Source organism: Thamnophis sirtalis, unplaced genomic scaffold (genome assembly GCF_051295495.1).
Source record: "Thamnophis sirtalis isolate CommonGarterSnake01/CBP01778 unplaced genomic scaffold, rThaSir2_p1.2 scaffold_6, whole genome shotgun sequence".
Lineage (NCBI taxonomy): Eukaryota > Metazoa > Chordata > Lepidosauria > Squamata > Natricidae > Thamnophis > Thamnophis sirtalis.
This window is the reverse complement of record NW_028261386.1, coordinates 115,954,484-115,976,883: the sequence shown is the minus strand read 5'-3', so window position 1 is coordinate 115,976,883 and position 22,400 is coordinate 115,954,484. Positions and strand designations below refer to the sequence as shown.

General features: G+C 35.0%; 1 protein-coding gene across 2 annotated transcripts in view; it reads right to left on the bottom strand.

The window, feature by feature from the left end:
* Positions 1 to 22,400, bottom strand: part of RNGTT (RNA guanylyltransferase and 5'-phosphatase) — a 117,592-nt gene that overhangs the window by 29,961 nt on the left and 65,231 nt on the right. Inside the window, exons 12-13 of one of the 2 annotated variants that reach the window (XR_015697082.1) lie at positions 21,885 to 21,953; positions 792 to 847 (exon numbers count right to left, since the gene is read on the bottom strand). Coding sequence is in view for 1 of the 2 variants with exons in the window: in XM_087718766.1 (XP_087574892.1) it covers positions 21,885 to 21,953 (69 nt within the window). In the remaining variant the exon portion in view is untranslated. The remainder of the gene's footprint in view (positions 1 to 791; positions 848 to 21,884; positions 21,954 to 22,400) is intronic. The other variant, XM_087718766.1, reaches the window with a different exon arrangement.

Genomic DNA, 22,400 nt, shown 5'->3' with positions numbered 1-22,400 from the left:
TTCACCTTGAAAAGATTGAATAGAGGTAAACAAAAGGACATCAATGAAAGAAGCTCACCCTTGTTCTTGTCATCTTAAAGAACAGAAGAAAAAATAATGGGACTTCAGATACAGGAAAACAAGTTCTTGCTGAAGGTTAGGAAAAAAAATTGTAACCATAAGAATAGTTTGAAAATGCAACTACCTGAGACCGAGGAGCCTGTTGTCATAATAGAGTTCTAGGCCCAGATAATATATCTTAATGTCCTTGCTTGAATAGTATGAAGCTTTAGTAGTGGTGGCACTATATATCAAAATGTTCAATGGAAATGTTAACTCATGAAGGAAAAAAGAATACGTTCCCAAAGACATTATTGTAACATGGCTGAGAGAAAATGTGGAGGATGCTGTCTAGAACCACCCCTCCAAAAAAAAAGAGCTCAATTCTAGAATGTTCAAACAATGCCTGTGCAAACATAGGAAAAACCTGCCCATAATGAACACAGTGAAAAATCTACAGATATTACATAAACATTTTCTATTATGTTTACCCTAAAACATCAGGATTCACTGGTATTTCTTACAAAATATTCTAAAAGTCACATGTCATGTCAACAACAAACATCTATCTTGCTTTGGGGGAGGGGGACTTTCTCACAAAGTTTTCTCTTTCGCATTAGGGTAAATCTGAAGCTGGGGTCCAAAAATCTGGCATAGGACGATCAATAAAAATGGATTGAAATATTATTATTATTATTATGAGTTTCAAGTGTAGGCCTACAGAAGTACTGATTTGGTGGGCAGCCACTTACCTCCAGTGATGACAAAACTCTCTGACTTCTGGAATGCGTTTCTCATAAATCTCCATCTATGATAAAGCATATTAAAGCTTTATACCCCTGAAATATTTCCTTAGAGAGGAAACAAAATTCCATAACTGGAGTATCATATTCGAATTTGGAAACTGAGCAGTTGGACTAAATAGCTACAGTTAAAAAGTTGAGGGGGGGAACTTTACTGTCCAGTCATGCATTTATAAATTTCTTATTTTGTCACAATGAAATTACAATTAGGTAACAACTGCTGAAAGTTTCAGGTGGCTATTCACAGGTCTTTCAGATGGCCTTAGGTCATAACCTACCTTCCTAGGAAATCTATTTTAGGTCGGGGATAAGAATTCAGATATGAAAAAGTCATAATTTAAACAATGGTACTTTTTATTGCCATGGATACCAATAATTTCATAAATTACAATTTCATATGCTATAAACTTTGTTATAGGGAATCTTTATTTTGTTAATTGTTTTTGCTTCTAATGTCAACAGATTATAGTGTATGTTAATGCAATGGAGCATTGAGATGAATGAATGAATCATTGTTTCTTCCGTACGTTTCTCTGTAATTTCAGGATATAAATTTGCTTTAGCAAAAAAATCAGACAAATGGATTTAGTTGCACTAATCTAGGATTTTTTAAAATAGTGCAATGGGTTTTCAATATCTGGATTAAAAATTGACTTCAAGCCTAATCCATTTTGCCACCTTGGCCCATCTAATTCATGTACCTTGGGTAAGTTACAAATGGCTATGCTTCATCTGAATTGCCAATAAAATTCTGGATTGGCTGACCTGCACTCTTCCTCTTCATCCACTCACATCACCCTCCTCTTTTGAACGGGTACTACCACTTTCACTACACAAGCAGATACACCTGAATTATAACTTGGTTGCAAAAATACTTGAAATATTTCAATAGTTCTTCAGTCTTTAAAAAAAACTGTCAGATCAACATGTTTTGTTATATATTGTATTTGTAATTAGAGTATAAATGTCTATTTCTCATGCACCAGCATTTATTACTCAGACTTCAAGCCTCATTAAGCATCTTATTTCAAAAAGCAGCTAATCCTTTTCATGATATTCTATTCTACTGAGCAAAGAAGAAACATGACCACATTTTATCCACAGATTTAGATATTTATAATTAAAACCATTATTTCTTTGATATTTCAGACCACACTAAAAAAATTTCAGACGTAGAGGGAAGTAGCTACACAGGTTATCAACTTTTATTTCTGCTAAATATTACTTCTTTCTGCTTCTGAGTACAAACACCGCACCACAAAAATGAGCAATTTTGCTAGTGAATTTTGGCAACATGATATGGGAACATAAAACCAGATCAAGGCAGGTCATAGGTTGCCTACCCTTATTTAATATATGCCAAATGACACCGTAATGAAGCACAGCAAGATGTAAATTTGAGCTGAAGATAAATGAAGAAATACTGATTTTTTAATTGCCATAACCATGCAATTTTCAAAAGGGCACTGTCCATAATCCCTAGGCTTATGGCAGCAATTAAGATAGCTGGACAAATCATGAGCTTTATATGCGCTGATAGAGATCACTAAAATTGAGATGCCAGAGTGGGAGGAAAAAACATACTTTGGCATTTCAAAGTAGAATTCAGGGACACTGAAACAACAAAGCTGGTAAAGAACAAACCAAGATAAGCAGTTTACAAGTTATAACATCCCAATTGTTGCAGTCATCAGTTTTGCTAGCCATATCTGAAGAACATTATTATTAGCGGAGCCAAGAAAACTACCATAGTAGTTTGTACTGGTTCTCTCAAACATGACATTCCTGGTTAGTTACTCCTTATATTTGTGGGCTATACTCCTTCCCATCAACCAAATACTCTGTAGGACTTGATCAAACTGTAGCAAAGCTTAATTCAAGCGGGCTATGTAGATTAAAAGATTTTTTAAAATCTTCTATTACCACAAGTTCATGTATGTTCCAGTTTACACAACTAGATACATTTATCATATATTCCATGCCTTCCTACATAGAAGGGCATTTACTTTGCTATATTTTGATGCCAAGCTTGTCCTCAGTGATCAGGATTATCTTTGCATGGCCATAAGGAATCAAGATTGAGTTCACAACACGTTAGGTTTTTCTTTTACCATACTGTGATTTTCTTTAACTACTTTACTAGCAAGATTTCTTGCCTGTCACAATCAGTGATAATAGATCAACTGCTGCAAGATCAATGCATCAAAACATCTAAGGTCACAAGAGTCCCTAGCTGCAACTATGTCCATTACAAATCAACAGGTTTGTTCCACAACTAAACCCAGGGTTTTTTTTTTCATTTCTCTCTTCTAGAACTGTTCTAAGTCTGTTGTGAGCCACGATTCAGAATGTGACTCTGACCTTGACGATGTTGCTCCAGTTGAATCTGTGGATCGTCAAATTGGCAGTCTCCAGAATTATTGAGCCACGATTGATTTGCGGCTGATCACCCACAGATATCTCCTGTACTGCTACAGCAGTGAGATGAGGCCCCAAATCTAGACGGTAAACAGAGCAATGCTCCTCAATGAAGCTGGCTCCTCGCTAGGCAAAGAGTAAGGCATGAGTATGCAGACTGATTTAAAGAGCTGCTATGCTTTTAGTTTTTGTTGGAAACAACTGTTCGGTATGCCAAGTTGTGATACTTGCTCCTGATTTTTGATTCTTGGACTGGCTGACAATTTGATTTGGCATTCTCTGATTGTTGGAATATATTAGGACTATCTCTTGCTTCTTGGACTGTAATCAGCACTCTTCAGGCAAGCTCTCTCCGCTAGATATTTTAACTATGATCCTGTCTGCAGTTATATGCCTAAACTTGTAGTGAATACTTCAGTTCCTTAGAAACTCCATGTGTGCGCCTGCAACCTTGACAAAGAACAAGATTCCCTCACTAGTCTCTGTAACAGAACATCAATATATTTTGTAATACTTTATTTCTTACCAAGTTTGATGTATTCATTATGTTGACCTTTCTGTTAGAAATGTATTCATATTCTATAATTATTACTCAAGAATTACTATTAATTATTATTATGTTTTCTTTATCTATGGTCTATGACCATTTACAAATAAGTGAATATGGCAATTGCCAATCATGATCCTATAGCATCAGATTTGCACTGTCTTTGAGATGATGATCATGATAATGATAGTTGGTCTTATTGTATTCCTTTCACTGAGAATATTTATAAAGTGATTGCTTTTTTACTTTGCCCTGAATATATACACATCTAGAAACAGCAATCTCTCGAATGAAATGCTCAAAACACTGCAATACAATAATACAATAGCAGAGTTGGAAGGGACCTTGGAGGTCTTCTAGTCCAACCCCCTGCCTAAGCAGGAAACCCTATACTGTTTCAGACAGATGGCTATCCAACATCTTCTTAAAGACTTGCAGTGTGGGGGCATTCACAACTTCTGGAGGCAAGCTGTTCCACTGATTAATTGTTCTAACTGTCAGGAAATTTCTCCTCAGTTTTAAGTTGCTTTTCTCCTTGATTAGTTTCCACCCATTACTTCTTGTTCTACCCTCAGCTGCCTTGGAGAATAGTTTGACTCCCTCTTCTTTGTGGCATCCCCTGAGATATTGGAACACTGCTATCATGTCTCCCGTAGTCCTTCTTTCTTTTAAACTAGACATACACAGATCCTGCAACCATTCTTCATATGTTTTAGTCTCCAGTCCCCTAATCATCTTTATTGCTTATCTCTGCACTCTTTCCAGAGTCTCCACATCTTTTCTACATCATGGCGACCAGAACTGAATGCAGTATTCGAAGTGTGGCCTTACCAAGGCATTATAAAGTGGTATTAACACTTCACGTGATCTTGATTCTATCCCTCTGTTTATGCAGCCTAGAACTGTGTTGGCTTTTTTGGCAGCTGCTGCACACTGCAGGCTCATATTTAAATGGTTGTCCACTAGGACTCCAAGATCCCTCTCACAGTTACTACTATTGAGCAAGGTACCACCTATACTGTACCTGTGCATTTCGTTTTTCTTGCCTAAATGTAGAACCTTACTCTTTTCACCATTGAATTTCATTTCTTTAGATAGTGCCCAATGTTCAAGTTTGTCAAGATTCTTCTGTATTTTGAGCCTATCTTCTGGAGTGTTGGCTATTCCTGCCAGCTTGGTGTCATCATCTACAAATTTGATGAGTTCCCCATTTATTCCCTCATCCAAATCATTGATGAAGATGTTGAAGAGTACTGAGCCTAAAACACGTAGATGCCATTCCATTGAGGATGTACAGAATTGAATTAAATAAGATCCAAAAGATCTAGACCTTTTCCCATGATAGCTTCATTCAAATGAATAAAGTATTTTATTATTTGGATTCAAAGAACATCATAATGCAACATACATAATTTTTCTTTCAAAATTTATACCCTAACGTATTTGATGAGTTTTAATTACATTAAGTACATATCCTCATAATATATCTAGATTAAAATTGCTACTGCTAAATTTAACTGTGCTTAATTCTGCAAGAATACATTTCAATAGTTAATTGGAGGAAAGGATATGATTTTCATTTTTTCTATCAAGATCAAATTCTGAAAGATTTAGAAAGCTGAGTGATACATATATTGAAACGTGTTAAAATTTTAATTTTGGATTTGCAGAATATCATTACTTCTATACTAATATATAAGGTTTAATTGTTAGTTTGTTTAATGCTGCCTTGCTCTGAGGATAAAATAATTTCAGTATGCCATAGAAAGGAAAGGGCTGTAATCTTGAGAATATTCTGCATCTGAATATGCTATCCCAGAAAAACAGTCCTATATGAACTTTACAAAGCCAGAAATATATAGTTCTCAAACTTTAAAGTCAGAAAATGTGGACTACCAAGTAGCCAGCAATAATGAAACATTGGTTCATTTAAGGTGATAAAATCCTGCTTTAAATTTGGAGTACATCCAACATAAAAAGTCTTTATCCTTTCCAACACATTAAAATGCTGAAATTATGTAAATAATTCAAATCTTTTGTCAGCAGGATAGTTCTTCCAAAATGGAACAAAATTAGACTAACGTTGATGTACTGGGAGAAGCCAGCAAAAGAGAAACTGGGAAGATCTTGCTGGAGACTGCAGAGAAAAGTATTCTAAAAAAACAAGACAAAAACCAGCCTCCACTTTATACAATAGGGAGAGGCACTTGGGTGGGGGGGAGTATGGCGTGCTGACTGCCCCAATCTGAGCCCTATTCCCTCCTCATCACATGACTCAGGGAAACAAATGGAGACATAAGATATTTGCTCAGTACACAGAACAAAGCATAGCGTCTCTTAGAAATTTTTTTTAATATAACCCAGGATATAAATTTGTTTTTCAGAATAAAATTTATATTTTGCTCGTAAAAAAAAAAATCACTGGACAAGTGAGGAGGAAGAAATATTAAATATGTTTGCTATCTTGAGTTGTTCATATAAATAAAAAGGTGGGATATAAACAAAATATAGCACCTCCGAGCATTCAGTGCTGTTTACTTTTGGCATAATACAGGAAAAAATTAAAAGTATATATGGAAAACTATATCTAGAATTCCTGTCTAGCTAGGGGAAAACGAAAGGATAGAGTATTAGCAGTCAGTAGAGGCACTCCAGAACAGATTTTGAGAAGAAAATGAACAGGGTTTCATCTGGAACATAGGCTGTAATACCAGCATTTTGAGAAATGGATGGATGTATAGATGGACAAACGTGTCTGATATTTCAAACAATAATAGCTTTCACCAATAATATTTATAAATAGAACCACTGAAGTTTGATGGAAAATCTGCATGGTTCATTTAAAATTAATTATTAGATATTAATATCTAAGAGGAATGGATTGGATAAAATGAAATAGTGGTTGAATCTGAAAATGTACTATGACTTCAACCACAGGGACAATTGTGTGATTTGGATTATCCCAGGTTATATGAATTCATTCTGAAAAACAAAGTTTAAAAGAAGCAACTCAAGTGCAATTGTGCTGGAGTGGTGAATTTTTAAAAAAAAAATCATGGAAAGGAAAGCAACTCGGTAAAGTAGGATTATTTGTAATGTGAGGTATAAAGAATTAAGGAACACATCAGAAATGGCAATTAGAATAATTTCTGCAGAAGAATTACAAAAATTGCCAGCTATTCCATTAATCATAATTACTGTTCAGTAATTAGGTCTGAAATGACTAGTACATTTATATACGTTGGTTATACCACATCAAACTGTTATTTTTATGCTTCAACAGCTCTTAATATATTAATTGCATCAGAGTGCAAAATAGAAAACCACATTGAAAAGATTGGGGGGGGGGGCGGGTAGAATGAATGGAACTGTGTTGATTCATAAGCACCTAAATAAACATATCATGACAAGATATATTTTAACACCCAAAATGCGTGGCACGACAAAACCGCGGTCCACTAAAGCGCGCCCGATTAAAGCGCGTACCTGACGTCATCAGCAGCGCGACAAATACAACCGCGGAGAAAAAAGGGCACTTTAAAAAGCGCTTTTAAAGCAAGCCAATTCACGTAAAGGTAAGGGTTAGGTTTAGGTTTAGGGTTAGGTTAAGGGTTAGGGTTAGGTTTAGGGTTACGTTAAGCGTTAGGGTTAGGGTTAGGGTTAGGGTTAGGTTAAGGGTTAGCGTTAGGTTAAGGGTTAGGGTTAGGTTAAGGGTTAGGTTTAGGGTTAGGGTTAGGTTTAGGGTTAGGTTTGGGGGGGTTAGGGTAAGGTTTTCGCGTTAATTTTAACTTTACCGCTCACAGCGTGATGTTTTCGTCACGCTGTGATGACGTCAGGTACGCGCTTTCGTCAAGCACGCTTTAGTCTACCACGGTTTTGTGGTGGAACCCCCAAAATGTATAACAGAGGATAAAACCTTTCCTGGGGTTCAAGGCCTACTAATATTTGTAAGCAAATGTCATGGAAACCAAAGCTCTCTCCATGGTAACATCACCTAGCCACAACAATACTGAGCAACTGTAACCTCATCTTGAAGTGTAGTATTAGCATTATTTTATAATATTCAATGTATCTAAAACCTGCAAGATATAATCAGTAACTTCAAATGCAATCTTCAGTCAAATCTGTTAAGTATATCTCCTTTAGGAGACTAGTGTTGAGTAGCAGAAGGTAGCAAGGAATGTGCCGCTGAATAGTCACACTATCAATCATAGCCGCCGAAGTTAAAACAAGGATAACTTTACTTGCGTTAAAAAAAATAAAGTAGGATAAACATTCTCCAAAACAAGCAATAAGTAGTCTTGAATTATATACACAGTCTATGATACAACACGTTGGTTTACAGACTCATGATTCACCATGTAGACAGGCAACTAACATACAGAGTAGCCACCATCCAATATACAGTATTCAACTCCAATAACAAGCATGGAGAACATACAGGAACAACCAGGAACAAAACAGTAGTAGTTCCTACTCCCTCTTATGGCTGATTAAAGCAACAGAATCCAATCGTATCTCACTGGAGCATTTAAAATGACAGATACATTATTTCAATCATGGGATGGATGGATGGATGGATGGATGGATGGGTGGATGGATGGATATAGAGATAGATGATATAGAGATAGAGATAGATAGATAGATAGATAGATAGATAGATAGATAGATAGATAGATAGATAGATAGATAGATAGATAGATAGATAGATAGATAGATAGATAGATAGATATAGATATATAGATATAGATATAGATATATAGATATATCCAACCCAAGATTAAGATTACATCGCTAACAAAATCTAAATATCTTAAAAATAAATTATAAAATTGTAAATTGTTCTGGATGTGTCCAAAAATCCTCAATGTTCAATCTACTGAAGCTTCTTTTATTATTTATTTATCAAATTTATATGCTCATTTCACAATGTGGGGCAAGACTAGGGCCTTAGATACACTGTCCATTCAGTTTATATTGAGATTTGCTACATTTCTACTTCCAGTGGAATTTCTAATTCCACTGAATACGATTCTTAGAACGTAATTCGATCTCTTGAGAATCAAAACTTTGGGATTTTTTCTCATTTTAAAACAAATTTGTGGGTATCATAACTAATCATATAGGTTTGGAAGAATTGTGGTACCAAGTAAGATCTTAAAAGCTACAAAAGTAATTAAATCTGGTTTTAAAGTTTAAATAAAAGATTTAAAGGCAGATTTCTCTCATGACAAACAAAGCAGGAATCATGAGACTAACAATTCCAAAATATGATAAATTATGTCAGGTTTTACACAGCACTTCAGCTTTTTGGTGTAATATTTGGATTGGCTGACACATAAATTTATTTTAAAAAAATAATGCTGAATACAGATAGCTTTTGCTATTTTAAAAGAATTTTCAACACCTTGAGAAACGAAGCTATTTGATTTTTTTTTAATAACTTCATCCACTGGTTCAAATAGGCTTTTCCGGTTTCTGAAGCCATGTTTGATAAACATACGGCTTCCCCCCCCCCCCAAAGAATAAAAATCTCTAAAGGCAGCTAGGAAAAGGAATGCATTATACATGTTTTGCCACAGTATGGAGAATTTGGCAATTACCGCGTTTTTCACACCATAAGACGCACCGGACTATAAGATACACATTAGCTTTAGAGGAGGAAAACAAGGGAAAAAAATCTGCCCCAGCATCCATCCAGTATTCATTTGGTTAGCATCCTTGCAGCAAACAGCCTGGTCAGTTTAGCACGTTATCACAGCCCCAGCATGTGGCTCATCAGGGCTCCGCTCCATTGTGGTCACCACTGGTCAACTAGCTGAGCTACTGCTACCGCCGGGGAACACTGGAGCCTTTGCTGCCAAGCAGCTAATTAGCAGTTGGATCGGCCTCCCAGAATACCACCAATCAGCTGTTCTAGGCAGCGGGGATCGCTGATACTCACCACCACTGCCACAGTTCACAGCCATTGCCATTCATCACCAGTCAGTGGTGGCAATTGGCAGCAACTGGCGGCAGTGAACAGCAACAGCGATTCCTGCCAACAACAACAGTTGATCGGCAGTATTCCGGGAGGCCAGTCCAACCGCCAATCAGCTGCTCAGCAGAAAAGGCTCCAGTGTTCCCTTGCAGCAGTGAACAGCAGCAGTGGTCACCACCATCCCTCCCCCCACCACAATATTTGTTCTATAAGACACACAGACATTTCCATCCACTTTTGGGGGGAGGAGGTGTGTCTTATAGTGCAAAAAATACAATAATATGACCCATGTAACAAAGCTAGTCTAATTTTGTTTATAGAATTTTTACATCTTGAGTAAGAATTCCTCAAATAATTGTTCAAATGTAATTTAAATATTTTAATGTAAAATTACAGCAAGTAAGAATCCAAATTTGTTGTAGTTTCTATGATGAAATAATCCTGTACTGTAATTAAATGCTTGCAGGCACTGATAGACAGATTCATTGCAACTGAGACTATATTTTAAATACTATAAAGTTTGAAGATTATATATTATTTAAAGATATGGTAAAACTAACATACAATTAAAGTACAGTTTCCCAGAGATAAAAGTTGGTTTATTTTAGTCTAAGCTATATATAATAAATTGGCTCTCAGTTCTGTCAGTCATTTAATTACTGAAACCACAATTCAATTTAATAACATGTAATTTAAAAGTTAAGATCTCATAGGATGTTACAGATTTAATTGCAAGTAACTCTTAATTTTCTATAACTTAAACCTAAAAAAGGGTAGAATAAGAAAATACAATACTCAATGCGGATATTTTACACAGTATTCTCAAAATGGATAATAAATGGCATAATTAGGTATGTCTTAATCCCATGTGCAGTATAAATAGGAGAAATAGGATGCATCAGATTCATGTCATTCATTTTTCCAAATGCACAGGTATAAAAACAACATTAATACCTCAACAAATTCAATTCCTGTAATACATGCCCCCTCCAAATCAAGCATAATACCACCAAATTTTGTTCATGGATTTTGACTTCAAAATTTCACTAGGCAATATAACTTAAAATGTCTGTTACAGAGCCTGATGCAAGGTCTGTCCATTATTATTCACATGTTAATTTCTCCCATGCCTCAGGCATTCAATAAACAGGCATTATAAAAGTATAACAATGCATATGTACAAAGAAATAGGGAGTCTACAAAAATTCATTTATATTAAATTGTTTCTATAAGCAGCACAGTATTTTCTCTCCACCATTCTTAACACATTCAACAAGTTTTAATTTATTTTCTATTTTATTAATAGCTAATAGGAGCATCTCCCATATCCCTACTTCTTACACATGACCTTGGAAGTGTCTCCAAATGTTTGCATGTTGGCAGGGTTGCACCCCCCAGCAAGAGTACAGAAACTGTTCCTTATTAGTGTTGCCGTAACATATATACAGTTGGGAAGCAGAAACTGATATGGATAGGTTTTATTGTGCTATTAAAAATCTGTCTGGTGATCTTTGTCAAGTGCCCACATATGTTTGGGATTACCATTTAAGAATTTGTGGTATTTTAGAACAAAATTGCTAGATGATAAGTAGCTTACTTCCTACCTACACCAGGCTGTAAAAAGACAAAAAGATCATATAAGTGTCAGTTAAAGGTCTGCAATCTTTGAGCTACAGGAATTCTTCTCGGCCTTTTTCCCAAAAATGTTCCAACCAGGGTTTGACCTCCAAACAATAAACAAGTAAATAGCAATACTTTTTGGATCAAATGTTGACTCTCTCAAGTTATGCTATTTACCCAGAGATACCTACATGTTTCTTATATGTGCTATCTGCTAAACATGTCTGGATTTTACTGATTTATCATTCCCATCTATATGGAATATTCAAATAATGGCAATTGCTTGTGGTTTCTGGAGAATATATTAGGCAATTTGAACCCATGCATGCCAAAACCTCTTGTTTTCTGGAATATTGTGTTTGCCACATTAATTTTTACTGTGGCGGGTGTCAGAGTGCCCTTTAAAAGTCTACAGGAGCTATATAAGTATGTAATATTTTACTTTGCTTGCTTGTCACCCATTTTTAAAATGACTACAATGACAAAAGCTATATTTCCATATTGCTGTATGTGGATTGCTGATATATATGGATGGCTAATATTAGGAAGGAGTGAGCAGAGTCAGCATGTCACTCTCTGTCAGCAAAGAAATCACTTGCAGACTTGCTTTGTTTTTTGAATTTTGAAGGTATTTCCCCTCCCCTCACTTCAGACTACTATGAAAGCGTACAATTCCTGACAATATTGTCCAAGTTTTTTGTTTGTCTGTGTGATTGCTCGCCAAGAATGTCTAACCTTTAAAAAGTGCAATTCCAGTCTATCCAACAAGAAAATGGGTACTGTAGTTAAGATAACACAAAAGTGATTTAGAATAACATTTCTGGGAAAATTTGCTATGGAAAGTATTTTTAATACTTTAAAATGGGTATCTCTATTCATGGCCAGAAAATGCAGCTGTAAGGGTCAGAACTGTTGTAGAAAACATACACCATGTTCCTTACAAAAGGACAGTCAGCTACCTTGGCATGACAAGTAGCCAATTTCACAAGTAATTAATTTAATTTTTAGAGGAAGGAAGCAGGCACAGTGAGACATGACTACCAATGAAGTTAAAAATATTTGCTTCTGATTATATAAGACGAAAGAATTAAGTAATTTTTTTCTTTTTCTTTCTTTCTATCCTACATGCCATCCTGCTATAAAAAATAATTTATTTCTAAGAAGCATCTTGCCCATTTAAAAATGAGGCAAGTATTCAGAAAATAATCTCATCAAGAGTTTTTTAAAATGTTACACCATAGCAAAATAGTCACCAATCTCTTGCAACATTCCATTTCTTCCTCTCATAAGAGATAACTGCTTGCTCTGAGCCAAAGCTTCTCATTCTCTAAAAATATTTCAGTGGGTTGGGTTTTTTTTTAAACCGTATGGCATGTGTTAGCCAGGAATCATCGAGGTGGCTGGCTGCCTCTATGAAAGGATTTTTTCGGGCGGTATTATCTTTACCCACAGGATGTCTGAATGCCAATAGGCAATTGGGGGAGGCGCATTTCTTGTCCCTATGCTCACAGGAATCGAGTCACTGACCTCAGCGGTGTGCAGGCCCAGCGTCTTACCACGTGAACCACCATGGCCCCCATTTTAGTGGTGCTACCCATGAATACAGAAATATCTCTTAGGAAAAAAAAGTCCAGCTGATAGGTTGTTTGGTTTTCCTGAATTTAGGGCAAATCTGAGTGTTAATTTTAACAGTCTTTGTAATCATGGAATCATAGAGTTGTAAGGAAATTAGAAGTCATCTAATCCCCCCACACACCCATTTTGAACAAGGATCCAACATCTCTGGCATATGACTGCTCAGCTTCTGCTCGATGATCTCTTGTAAAAGAGAGCTCACCACTTCATGCAACCACCAGTTCTTCTGGCAAACAATGCATAGTCAAGAAAGTCCTCCAAACATCAAAACGTAACTTACTTCTGTGTTGTTTTTAACCACTGATTCTGTTCTTTCTCCCTGAGCAACAGAAAGTAACTCTACTTTATCTTCAGTATGATGCTCTTCAGAAATTTGGAGATTCTTTCTCTTATAACTCCCTTGGTTATCTCTTATCTCCTCTGTAGGTTAAACATATATGGTTCTTTTATCCCGTCCTCATAGGCCTTGGTTTCCAGATCTCTCACCATCATAGTAGACCTTTGAATTTGTTCCAATGTCCCTTTTTTTTCAAACTGGACATAGTACTTCAAATGGAATATGATCATAGTGAAGAACACTGGGACATTCCTTATGATATGTTATGTTAATGCAGTCCAGAATATTCATTTGCTTTTTTAACATCTGCCCTATGTTGCTGACTGACACATGGAGCCTTTTAATATGTATTATTGTCTGTATTCTATATTGTACTAATATTCTGATTAAGTTGTCAGCAAAAATAGAAAATAATATTTGGTTCTCTCTTGACCAAGCTAGAATATGGGCAGAGTAAACCCCCAGAAAAAATGACTCTTCTTCTTACTCTCCACAATGAAATAGAATGCCCTTTCTCCAAATGTTAAAATATCATTTGCATATTCTCAATCACAATTAAGATGCCTCAGTAACTCTGAGAACTATTAGTTCTTTCCAGATTATAAATTTAGCTGCTGAAGAAAGGGTGGGGGAGGGATAATCCTACTACAATGTTTCTGCTCAGGAACCCTAAGTGTGAAAATAGACTAAAACAATCACTTGATAACCAACAATTCTGAGCAAGAAAAAGAAAAGCCACATATTATAATTTAAATAATCTTTAATCTCTCCACTTTAAATGCAACTGACTGTTATGATATGTTCAGATTTCCATGGCAATGGGCCAAGCTACACCTTTGCTTTGTTCTCATTTATTGAAATAGTGTTTCCCGCCCACACAAGAAGTACATTGATAACATGTTAAAAAAAAGGTTACAATGACTTTAGATACTACAGATGATAAACCAGCTGCCTATTAATCAAAGCAGTCTCAGCTGAGAGAGAATAATGTTCTCTGTCTAATGTTGTTATTCTGGCACTTGTCTCATTTATGATGATAAGATGCTCTTTGAGAGCAAAGACATACACAATTGTGGAAGAATGCTTAACCCAAAGAGAGAATTGCAGGGAAGAACACTATTAATCACTTCCAAGAAGTATCTCAAACTTTTTAAAATTTGGGCACATAGAAATAGACAACTTAAAAATACAGAATTTGACAATTAGTGACATTCTTCTGTGATTCTGATACCAAGTATTGAGAAGAAGGAGGGGAAGGCAACTGTACAAAATTGCTCAATATCATCCAATACCTCAAATGACTGAGAATTTGCAGTAGCACGAGATCAGCATAAAAGCAATGTTCTACCTATTAACTAAGATTAAGGAGTATGGTCTCAAAGGTTGTGTGTGTGTGTGTGTGTGTGTGTGTGTGTGTGTGTGTGTGTGTGTGTGTGTGCTATTTGTGCTGATAATTGGGGCTTACCAGGGGTTGTGACACTATATATATATATATTTGCTGAAAGCATTTTCTGCAGTTAGCGCTCTCTATAGTAATGCTTGCATTGGCATTGCATTGCATCTACTTCAAGCAATATTTAGAGTTTCTAAAACTTACATGTACATATCACAATTGTGAAATAAAGATAAAAGATTAAGGTAGGCATCCATATATGTAAAAAGGAGCATGAGCCAATTGGTCTACTGTGCTGCATTAGCATTTCAGTTTTGCTACATATCAAGTAAAGATGGTGAATTTGATTTCATATACTGTGGCTACAGGTCAAACTCTTTTAATAGTAATTTTACTAAAAAAAATACAATTAAAAAGATAAAAATGAATACAAACTAAAATGTAAAAGAAGAAGAAATAGAAAAATAGAAAAGAAAAGTAATAATGAATAAAAATGAAAGAAATGTATAAAGAAATTATTCACCTTTCATAATAATAAATAATTTTAGTAGCTTGTCACCTGGTCTTAAATTACAACAAATGATCTCTTCTTTCCATATCCTATCTCTTATCTATAAACAAATCCATGAGGAATCATCATTGCAGTCCTGCCTGGTGTCAGCAAGAGATTATCAGAGATAACAACATATTTATTTAATCTTGATCAAATAAACCAACCCTTCCTTTTATTGTTAACAATATAGTTCCTTAGTCCTTCCAAATCATGTTCTAAAAATTCATTTCTTTTCATTTTTTTCTTTGTCCTTTCTCAAAAATTCTTCAAAGTCCCTTTTGTAAATCCAATATAAAAAAGCTATCCGGGTCACTCTCTTGGTTTATTATTTGCACATCCTTTTAATTATTAAGACATCAATTGGTTTCTCTTGTGTGTTGTATAGAAGCTTTTTCCAAATTATTCTTGTATTCTGTCATTTTTAACTCCATGTTCACATCAATATGTTTTGTCCAGAAAAATTTGTTTCTGTTCCATAACATCTTTTAAATATAGTCTTTTTATAGAGGCAGGCACTCTTAAAACTGACTTCTGGATCCATTTTCCAACTATATCCTTCAGTATCTCCAAAATTAAAAGTATTTTGCTCCATTCTGTATGAGTAAGTCAAATTTTTAAGTGTTCTTCTTTACTTGCAATCTTTAGTTCCTTCTGGTTCCCTCTAGGGTACAAACGTCTATGTCTATTATGGTTTTTCTTACAATTAATGTCAAAAAAATGTTTCAAATGTACCATTAGTCATTTGAAAATTAACATTCTAATTACCATTTGTTGTTTATTTCATTAAAACTTAGAATTTTATTTTAAACATCTCTCACTAAGAATTGGGAGAAAAACTCATCAGGGGCTTCCTGAAACTTGTTGATTCAAAGATTTATAAAAGCTGAAAGGCAGTCAACAATTTTCAAAAGTGTTTCGGAAAGGAAGTACATGAACCCAGTGTTCTTTTCAAGTCGCTAACACAGTTTGAGCAAGATGACTATGCCCTTGTCAACCCAAACTCTAAATTGACCAGAGACCACTGTTCTGTAGTCTCCTCATGAGGAGCAACTTTCTAGAGCACTTGTGAGGGAACTCAAATCCTCTTTTTGTCGGAATTACAAACAGCCAGTCTGCTCTTCAGCCCTTCTTTCTGCCATAGTCATTAACTATGCTTTTAGCAAACCATCTTCAGTTCATCATTCCCCCCCCCCCCGGAACTCCCCACTACAGCTCAAACTTTTCTAGAAAAAGAATAAGATTTTCAAGCCCATAAGAAAAGAGCCATTAATGGTTGAGTGCTCCATTTACTGAGACAGTTATAAAGCAAAAAAAAAAAAAAAAAGTAAAAATGTATTACTTAATTAGCAGTAGTTTTTAAGCACAAAGTAGCATTTTGGGGGGAAACAAATGACATTTGTAGATCTTCTGTTCCACAACACACACTGCTAATTAAGCACCTTTGAGTTTTTAGATAAAAAATAAAATATTTAAGCAGGTTATAAATACATCAAACAATAACTGAAAAACTATATCACAATGTCATGATTCAAGATAGGCTGGGAAGTAGTAATATAAATTTTATAGGTACTATTCTTTTTTTTTAAAGTAGAACTTTTTGATGAACGCAATCATTCATGTTTTACTTGTAATTAACAATTGTTTAACTAATAGCAAAGATAGGATTTTGTGTATTCATTTATTTATGTGCTAGAATTGCGTATCCAATCTAATTAGTAGTAAATTTATAAATCCATGAGGATATTTATGATAGTCCACTTCTGCTTACAATACAAGAACTTCAACTGTCTCATTTGCATTATAGGCATTTGATTACTTTCTCTTTTTTTTCCTCAAGATTTTCATAGACATATTTGTTGGAAAAAGAGCACCAGTGCTACTTATTGCAGGCAGGCAGTATTACCATGATATCTATATTAAATTATTCTGATACTAAGAAATCTATTTCTAATTATGGTGAGCAGAGCTAAGACTTAGCTTGCATGCAGAGTTTCAATTAGCTTTATTGAAAATTATTGTGCAGGTTCACATAATAGTTTTTCTTAAAAATCATAAAGCACCAAGAAATATTGTTCAGCAATTATACCCTACAAGGTGGTTTAGAGAAAATTGCTTCTATGGTACAATACAAAATATAGTATTTGTTACTATTTAATAGATTATTAACCAGCATGATCTGAAGTGTATTTCTACAATGTTACATAGTGAGTAATGTCACCTATTCTAACTAGAATGGCATATAAAAATAATAAATCATTATAAATTCCAGTGCACAGAGAGCTAAAGATATTATAAAATATCTGTAGCAGATACATAATTTTATGTCTTTACCTGACAGTAATTTTATGTCCTTTGGGAATGAATAATTTTATGTTCAGAATTTTATTTTACAATTTGACTGCAATTTTCTAGTTTCATCCATGACGTAGAAGAAGATGCATTAAAAAACTAAACTGTTTGTTTTGTACAGCATTAGTTAATTTATACTTTTCAAGAAAAAAATCTTTTGTCACTAATATGAAATGATCAAAGTTAAAAATTAAACTATATGAGAATGTTATTGATAAACACTGGTCTTGGATGCTCAACAGAATTTAGTTCATTTTAATCTAGCCCTATATGTACTAAGAAATAATTTGGAGAAAGCCACACTCATGTCTATGATAGGGATAAATCAAATTCACTGAGACTGCTTACAGCTTATGTTGAAAGATCAAATGGCCATAGTATGCTAAAAATCTATTTTCCAACAAATTGTCAAGGAATTAATTGAATTATTTTCCCCTAAACATTTTACATTATCATTTGACCATACTAATACAATTGAAAAAGTCGATAATATTTTGTGAATATCCATTTGATTAAAAAAAACTAAAAAGCTCACTCCCACATTTGATGAGAATGTTTATCCAAAACCTTAAGAATAGTGTTTCTTTAAGTCTAAAAATCTAATATTAACTCAGTATATTACTCCAAGATTTATAAAGAATTCATTAATTATGCATCCCTATTAAACATTTACATTTTGAACCCATACACATAAAATATAGTATATATTTTATATATTATCCTCAGTAGATATAATAATTCTCTCTCCATCCTACTGAGTCTCTCAGTGAGATTTTTGAAACAATGAGCAAAACCAGTCACTGGATTATAAATCATTAATATGAATTGAAACATACAAAAAAGAATAAAAAATACAGCAGAAAAGAAAAAATATAAAGAATAGAAAAGAAAGGAAATAAGAATATAGTAAAGAAAATGAAAAGGAATATACTGTAGAAAGAAATGATTTCCTCCTAAATCACAAGTATAAATAATTTTTATAACTTGTCACCTGCTCTTGAATTACAACGAATGCTCTTCTTTCCATATCCCACCTCTTATTTATAAACAAATCCATAAAGGATCATCATTTCAGTCCTGCCTATTGTCAGGAAAAGTCCATTGAAGGTTATCAGAGGTAACAACATATTTATTTTAATCTTAATCAAATAAACCAACCCTTCCTTTTACTTTTAACAATATAGTTCCTTAGACCCTTCAATTCATGCTCTAAAAATTTATTTCTTTTCATTTTTTTTCTCTGTCCATCTCTTTGGAACAGAATAAAATTGCCAGACACGCAAGGAGAGATCAACAGAAATCATATCTATAACCAATCTATCAATTAAATAGTATTTTATAAGTGGAGAGACACCAATTAAAAGTAACCCCTAGAGCAGTGATGGCGAACCTTTTTTGGCTTGCGTGCCAAAAGCAAGGGGAGCACAGAAGGGTCGTGCACAGGCATGTCACACCCATAATGCAATGCATGACCCCAGCATGCATGCACACATGACCAGCACCTCCCTCCCATTTTTTGTATGCTTTTTTTTTGCCCTCCCCAGGCTTCAGATGCTTTATAGGAGCCTGGGGAGGGCGAAAACATCCTCCCCCCCGGAGGCCCTCCGGATGCTTCAGGAGCTTCCCTGAAGCCTCCGGAGTGCAAAAAACTGGCCCTATGGGCAAACCGAAGGTTCAGGAATTGACTTCCGGTTTGCTTGTAGGGCCAGTTTTAGGCCTACAGAGCCTTCAGGGGCCTTCCAGAGGTTTCCTTGAAGGCTCTGGAGGCCAAAAAATGACCCTACAAGCAACTCGAAAGTCATTTTCAGTTTGTCCATAGGGCCGTTTTTAGTCCTCTGGAGCCTTCAAGGACCTTCAGGAGGCTCTGAAGGACAAAAGGCTCTGGAGGACAAAAAACGACCCTACGAACAAACCGGAAGTCACTTTGTGTGCCCTGACAAATGGCTCTGCCTGCCACCTGTGGTATGCATGCGATAGGTTCGCCATCCCGGCCCTAGAGCCTTAAGATGTTTCTTTTGGATTACTAAATTAGCACTGTGGCAAATCTTTTGAGTAATAAATTGACATTAACTTGTTAAATTGTAATTAATTCTATGATTGAGTGTATAATTTAAGGGAAAAAACCATATACCTATATGAGTAATGAATTATTTAGAAAGTAACAAGCTTTCTGAAAATTTTGTAATTTGAAGCAAGGAAGATCATATTACTTTTTTCTTTTTGTTCTATAGAAATTACTTTCTGAATATTTGGGGAAAAAACAACTGAAAAAGTTAATAGGTATGTCATGTTTCTTGTTAACAAATGTTTGTTTCTTGTTAATAAAATACTATCTCTACTTACAGTAGGATTTTCACAAATCGAAAATAATGCATTAACCAATATTTACATATAGTCAATTCAATGCAGAACAAGTAGTTCTCATTTAGCAACCATAATTGGGACCAGCAACTTAAGTCACTAAGCAACATGATCACTAAGTGGAAAATACAAAGACTATAAATCTGGTTACAATTTGACTTCAGTTTTCCTTTTTTTTTCACTCCCTGCTCGTTTAATGTTCACCATGGTGCTGGAATAATTAGCAAGAAGTGAATTAATGTTTATATTTACATTGATTGGAGAGGAAAGGATTACAAGAGAGGAAGTAGGCACATAGTGGTGAATACACATCAAAAGCAATATGCTGGTTGTCAATATGCTTCTTGCAGGAGCTCCTTAGGAGGCAAACAAAATCCAAAGGAGTGAAAGAGATGCATGGGGGCTAATTAAAGTCATGCAATTGAGCTTGTTAATGTAGATAGAACTTAGAACAGTGGTTCCCAACGTGAGGCCCACGTCCCACAGTGGGGCAATTTGATTTTTAATGGGGGTGATTTGAACCTTGTTTAAATCAAGTTAATGGCCTTTTAGGCTTCCTCCGGTGAGTAGAGTTTATTTTTTGAGTAAAGTAAGAATTATATGTCACAAGGGGGGGGGGGGCGGGCATCAGGATTTTAGAGATGCTTAGGTAGGGGATGGCCAAAAAAATGTTGGGAACCACTGGCTTAGAACCTTTAGGAGAAGCACTGCACTGATGAGGAGAAAAGCAACTCAGGAAGAGATTGTGTGGTTAAGTAATCTTTCTGCTGTGGTGGGACCAGAGAAAAACAGATCAGGCACAGAACAATGGGTACTAATTGATTTTAATGACAAACACAAGACTGAGGGAGGCAAACACATGACTGAAACAGGGATACTGTGAAGGGACATAAATGAGCATTGGTTGTAAAGTTATTTCCCAGTTTGTAAATATGGGCATTGGTTGCAAAGTAACTTTGAATGGTTGCTGTCCAAGGCAGTTGTTTAGTGGTGAGGTATCCCACCCACCAGTCATTCCTGATCTCAAGATAAATATAATAGAACATTACAAAGGGCATTGAATTGTGCAACAGTTGTCAGTACCATTTGGTACCAAATCAGTACCATTTCTGAAAAATTAAAAGAAACAAATTGTTCTTACTATAGTACATACTGTATGTTAAGCACTATAGAAGAATGCCTTAGTGTTTGTTCTCAAAATTGAAGAATGTCTTAGTGAATAGTTGTGTCTGTGTGTGTACACGCGCATGCATGCATGCATACACAAACACATAGAACTTGCTCTTTTTTCCCCACCCCATTTTCAGAGTTGTATTTCATGCATCTAGTGCAGTGGTTCCCAAACTTGGCAACTTTAAGACTTGTGGACTTCAACTCCCAGAATTCTCCAGCCAGAGAATTCTGGGAGTTGAAGTCCACAAGTCTTAAAGTTGCCAAGTTTGGGAACCACTGATCTAGTGAAATGAATTGTGATAGATGATATCTTGATATCTTTAGTTGTTATCAACTAAAGCAAATGGATTAATCTTTAAAGTGCCACAAGACAGTTTGTGGAGTTTCATAGTATTCTAAGATATTTATTCTGAAACAACTGAATCTTCTAAACATATAAGAATAGGTAATATATTTATGTTTATATACTGAGAGGAATAGAAATACATAGCCTTAAATATTTCATGTTAATAGGGCATACTAATTTTGCAGAAACAAGGAAAAAGTTACTATCAGAAATATTCTAAGTAGAATGTTTTTGATAGCAATTTAAGCATTCTTTTGTAGCATAAATTGATTACTTTTAAATTTTATCACATTATTTTAATATAGTAACAATCAAATTCATGCAACTTACTCCTACAGGCTGAAAAATTAGTCCATCCACTTCATGAGAGACTTCTCTTGCAAAATTTCCCTCAAGAAGCTGCAAGAAGCACCAAATGATTATTGGCAATTACAATTAAGAAGTAAAACAATCCTGGCATATAGAAGAAAAATATCTAAACATCTAAGTTTATTTAGTTATGGTATTTATATATTATATAACACCCCTCAAGATTATACACACCATTTATTGGGAAGAATTAGCTTCTAATGTCTATTAATTAATCGTTTAAAAAGCAGATGGTATTAGGAGACAAACACAGCAATAAAACAGTAAACACGTGTTTTAATGTTCATGAATTGAAATCTGCATTGCAGAAGACATGAGGCCAGTTGAGATGTAATAGTCCTTACCTTTATGGTGCCCATTTTTTATCCTTACTTCTCCCACACTAATTTCTAATTCATACCAACAGTGGATCTCAGCATTACTAGTCAGCATTGTTTTAAATGCTTCCAAGTATAAGTATGGAAGTCATTTTACATG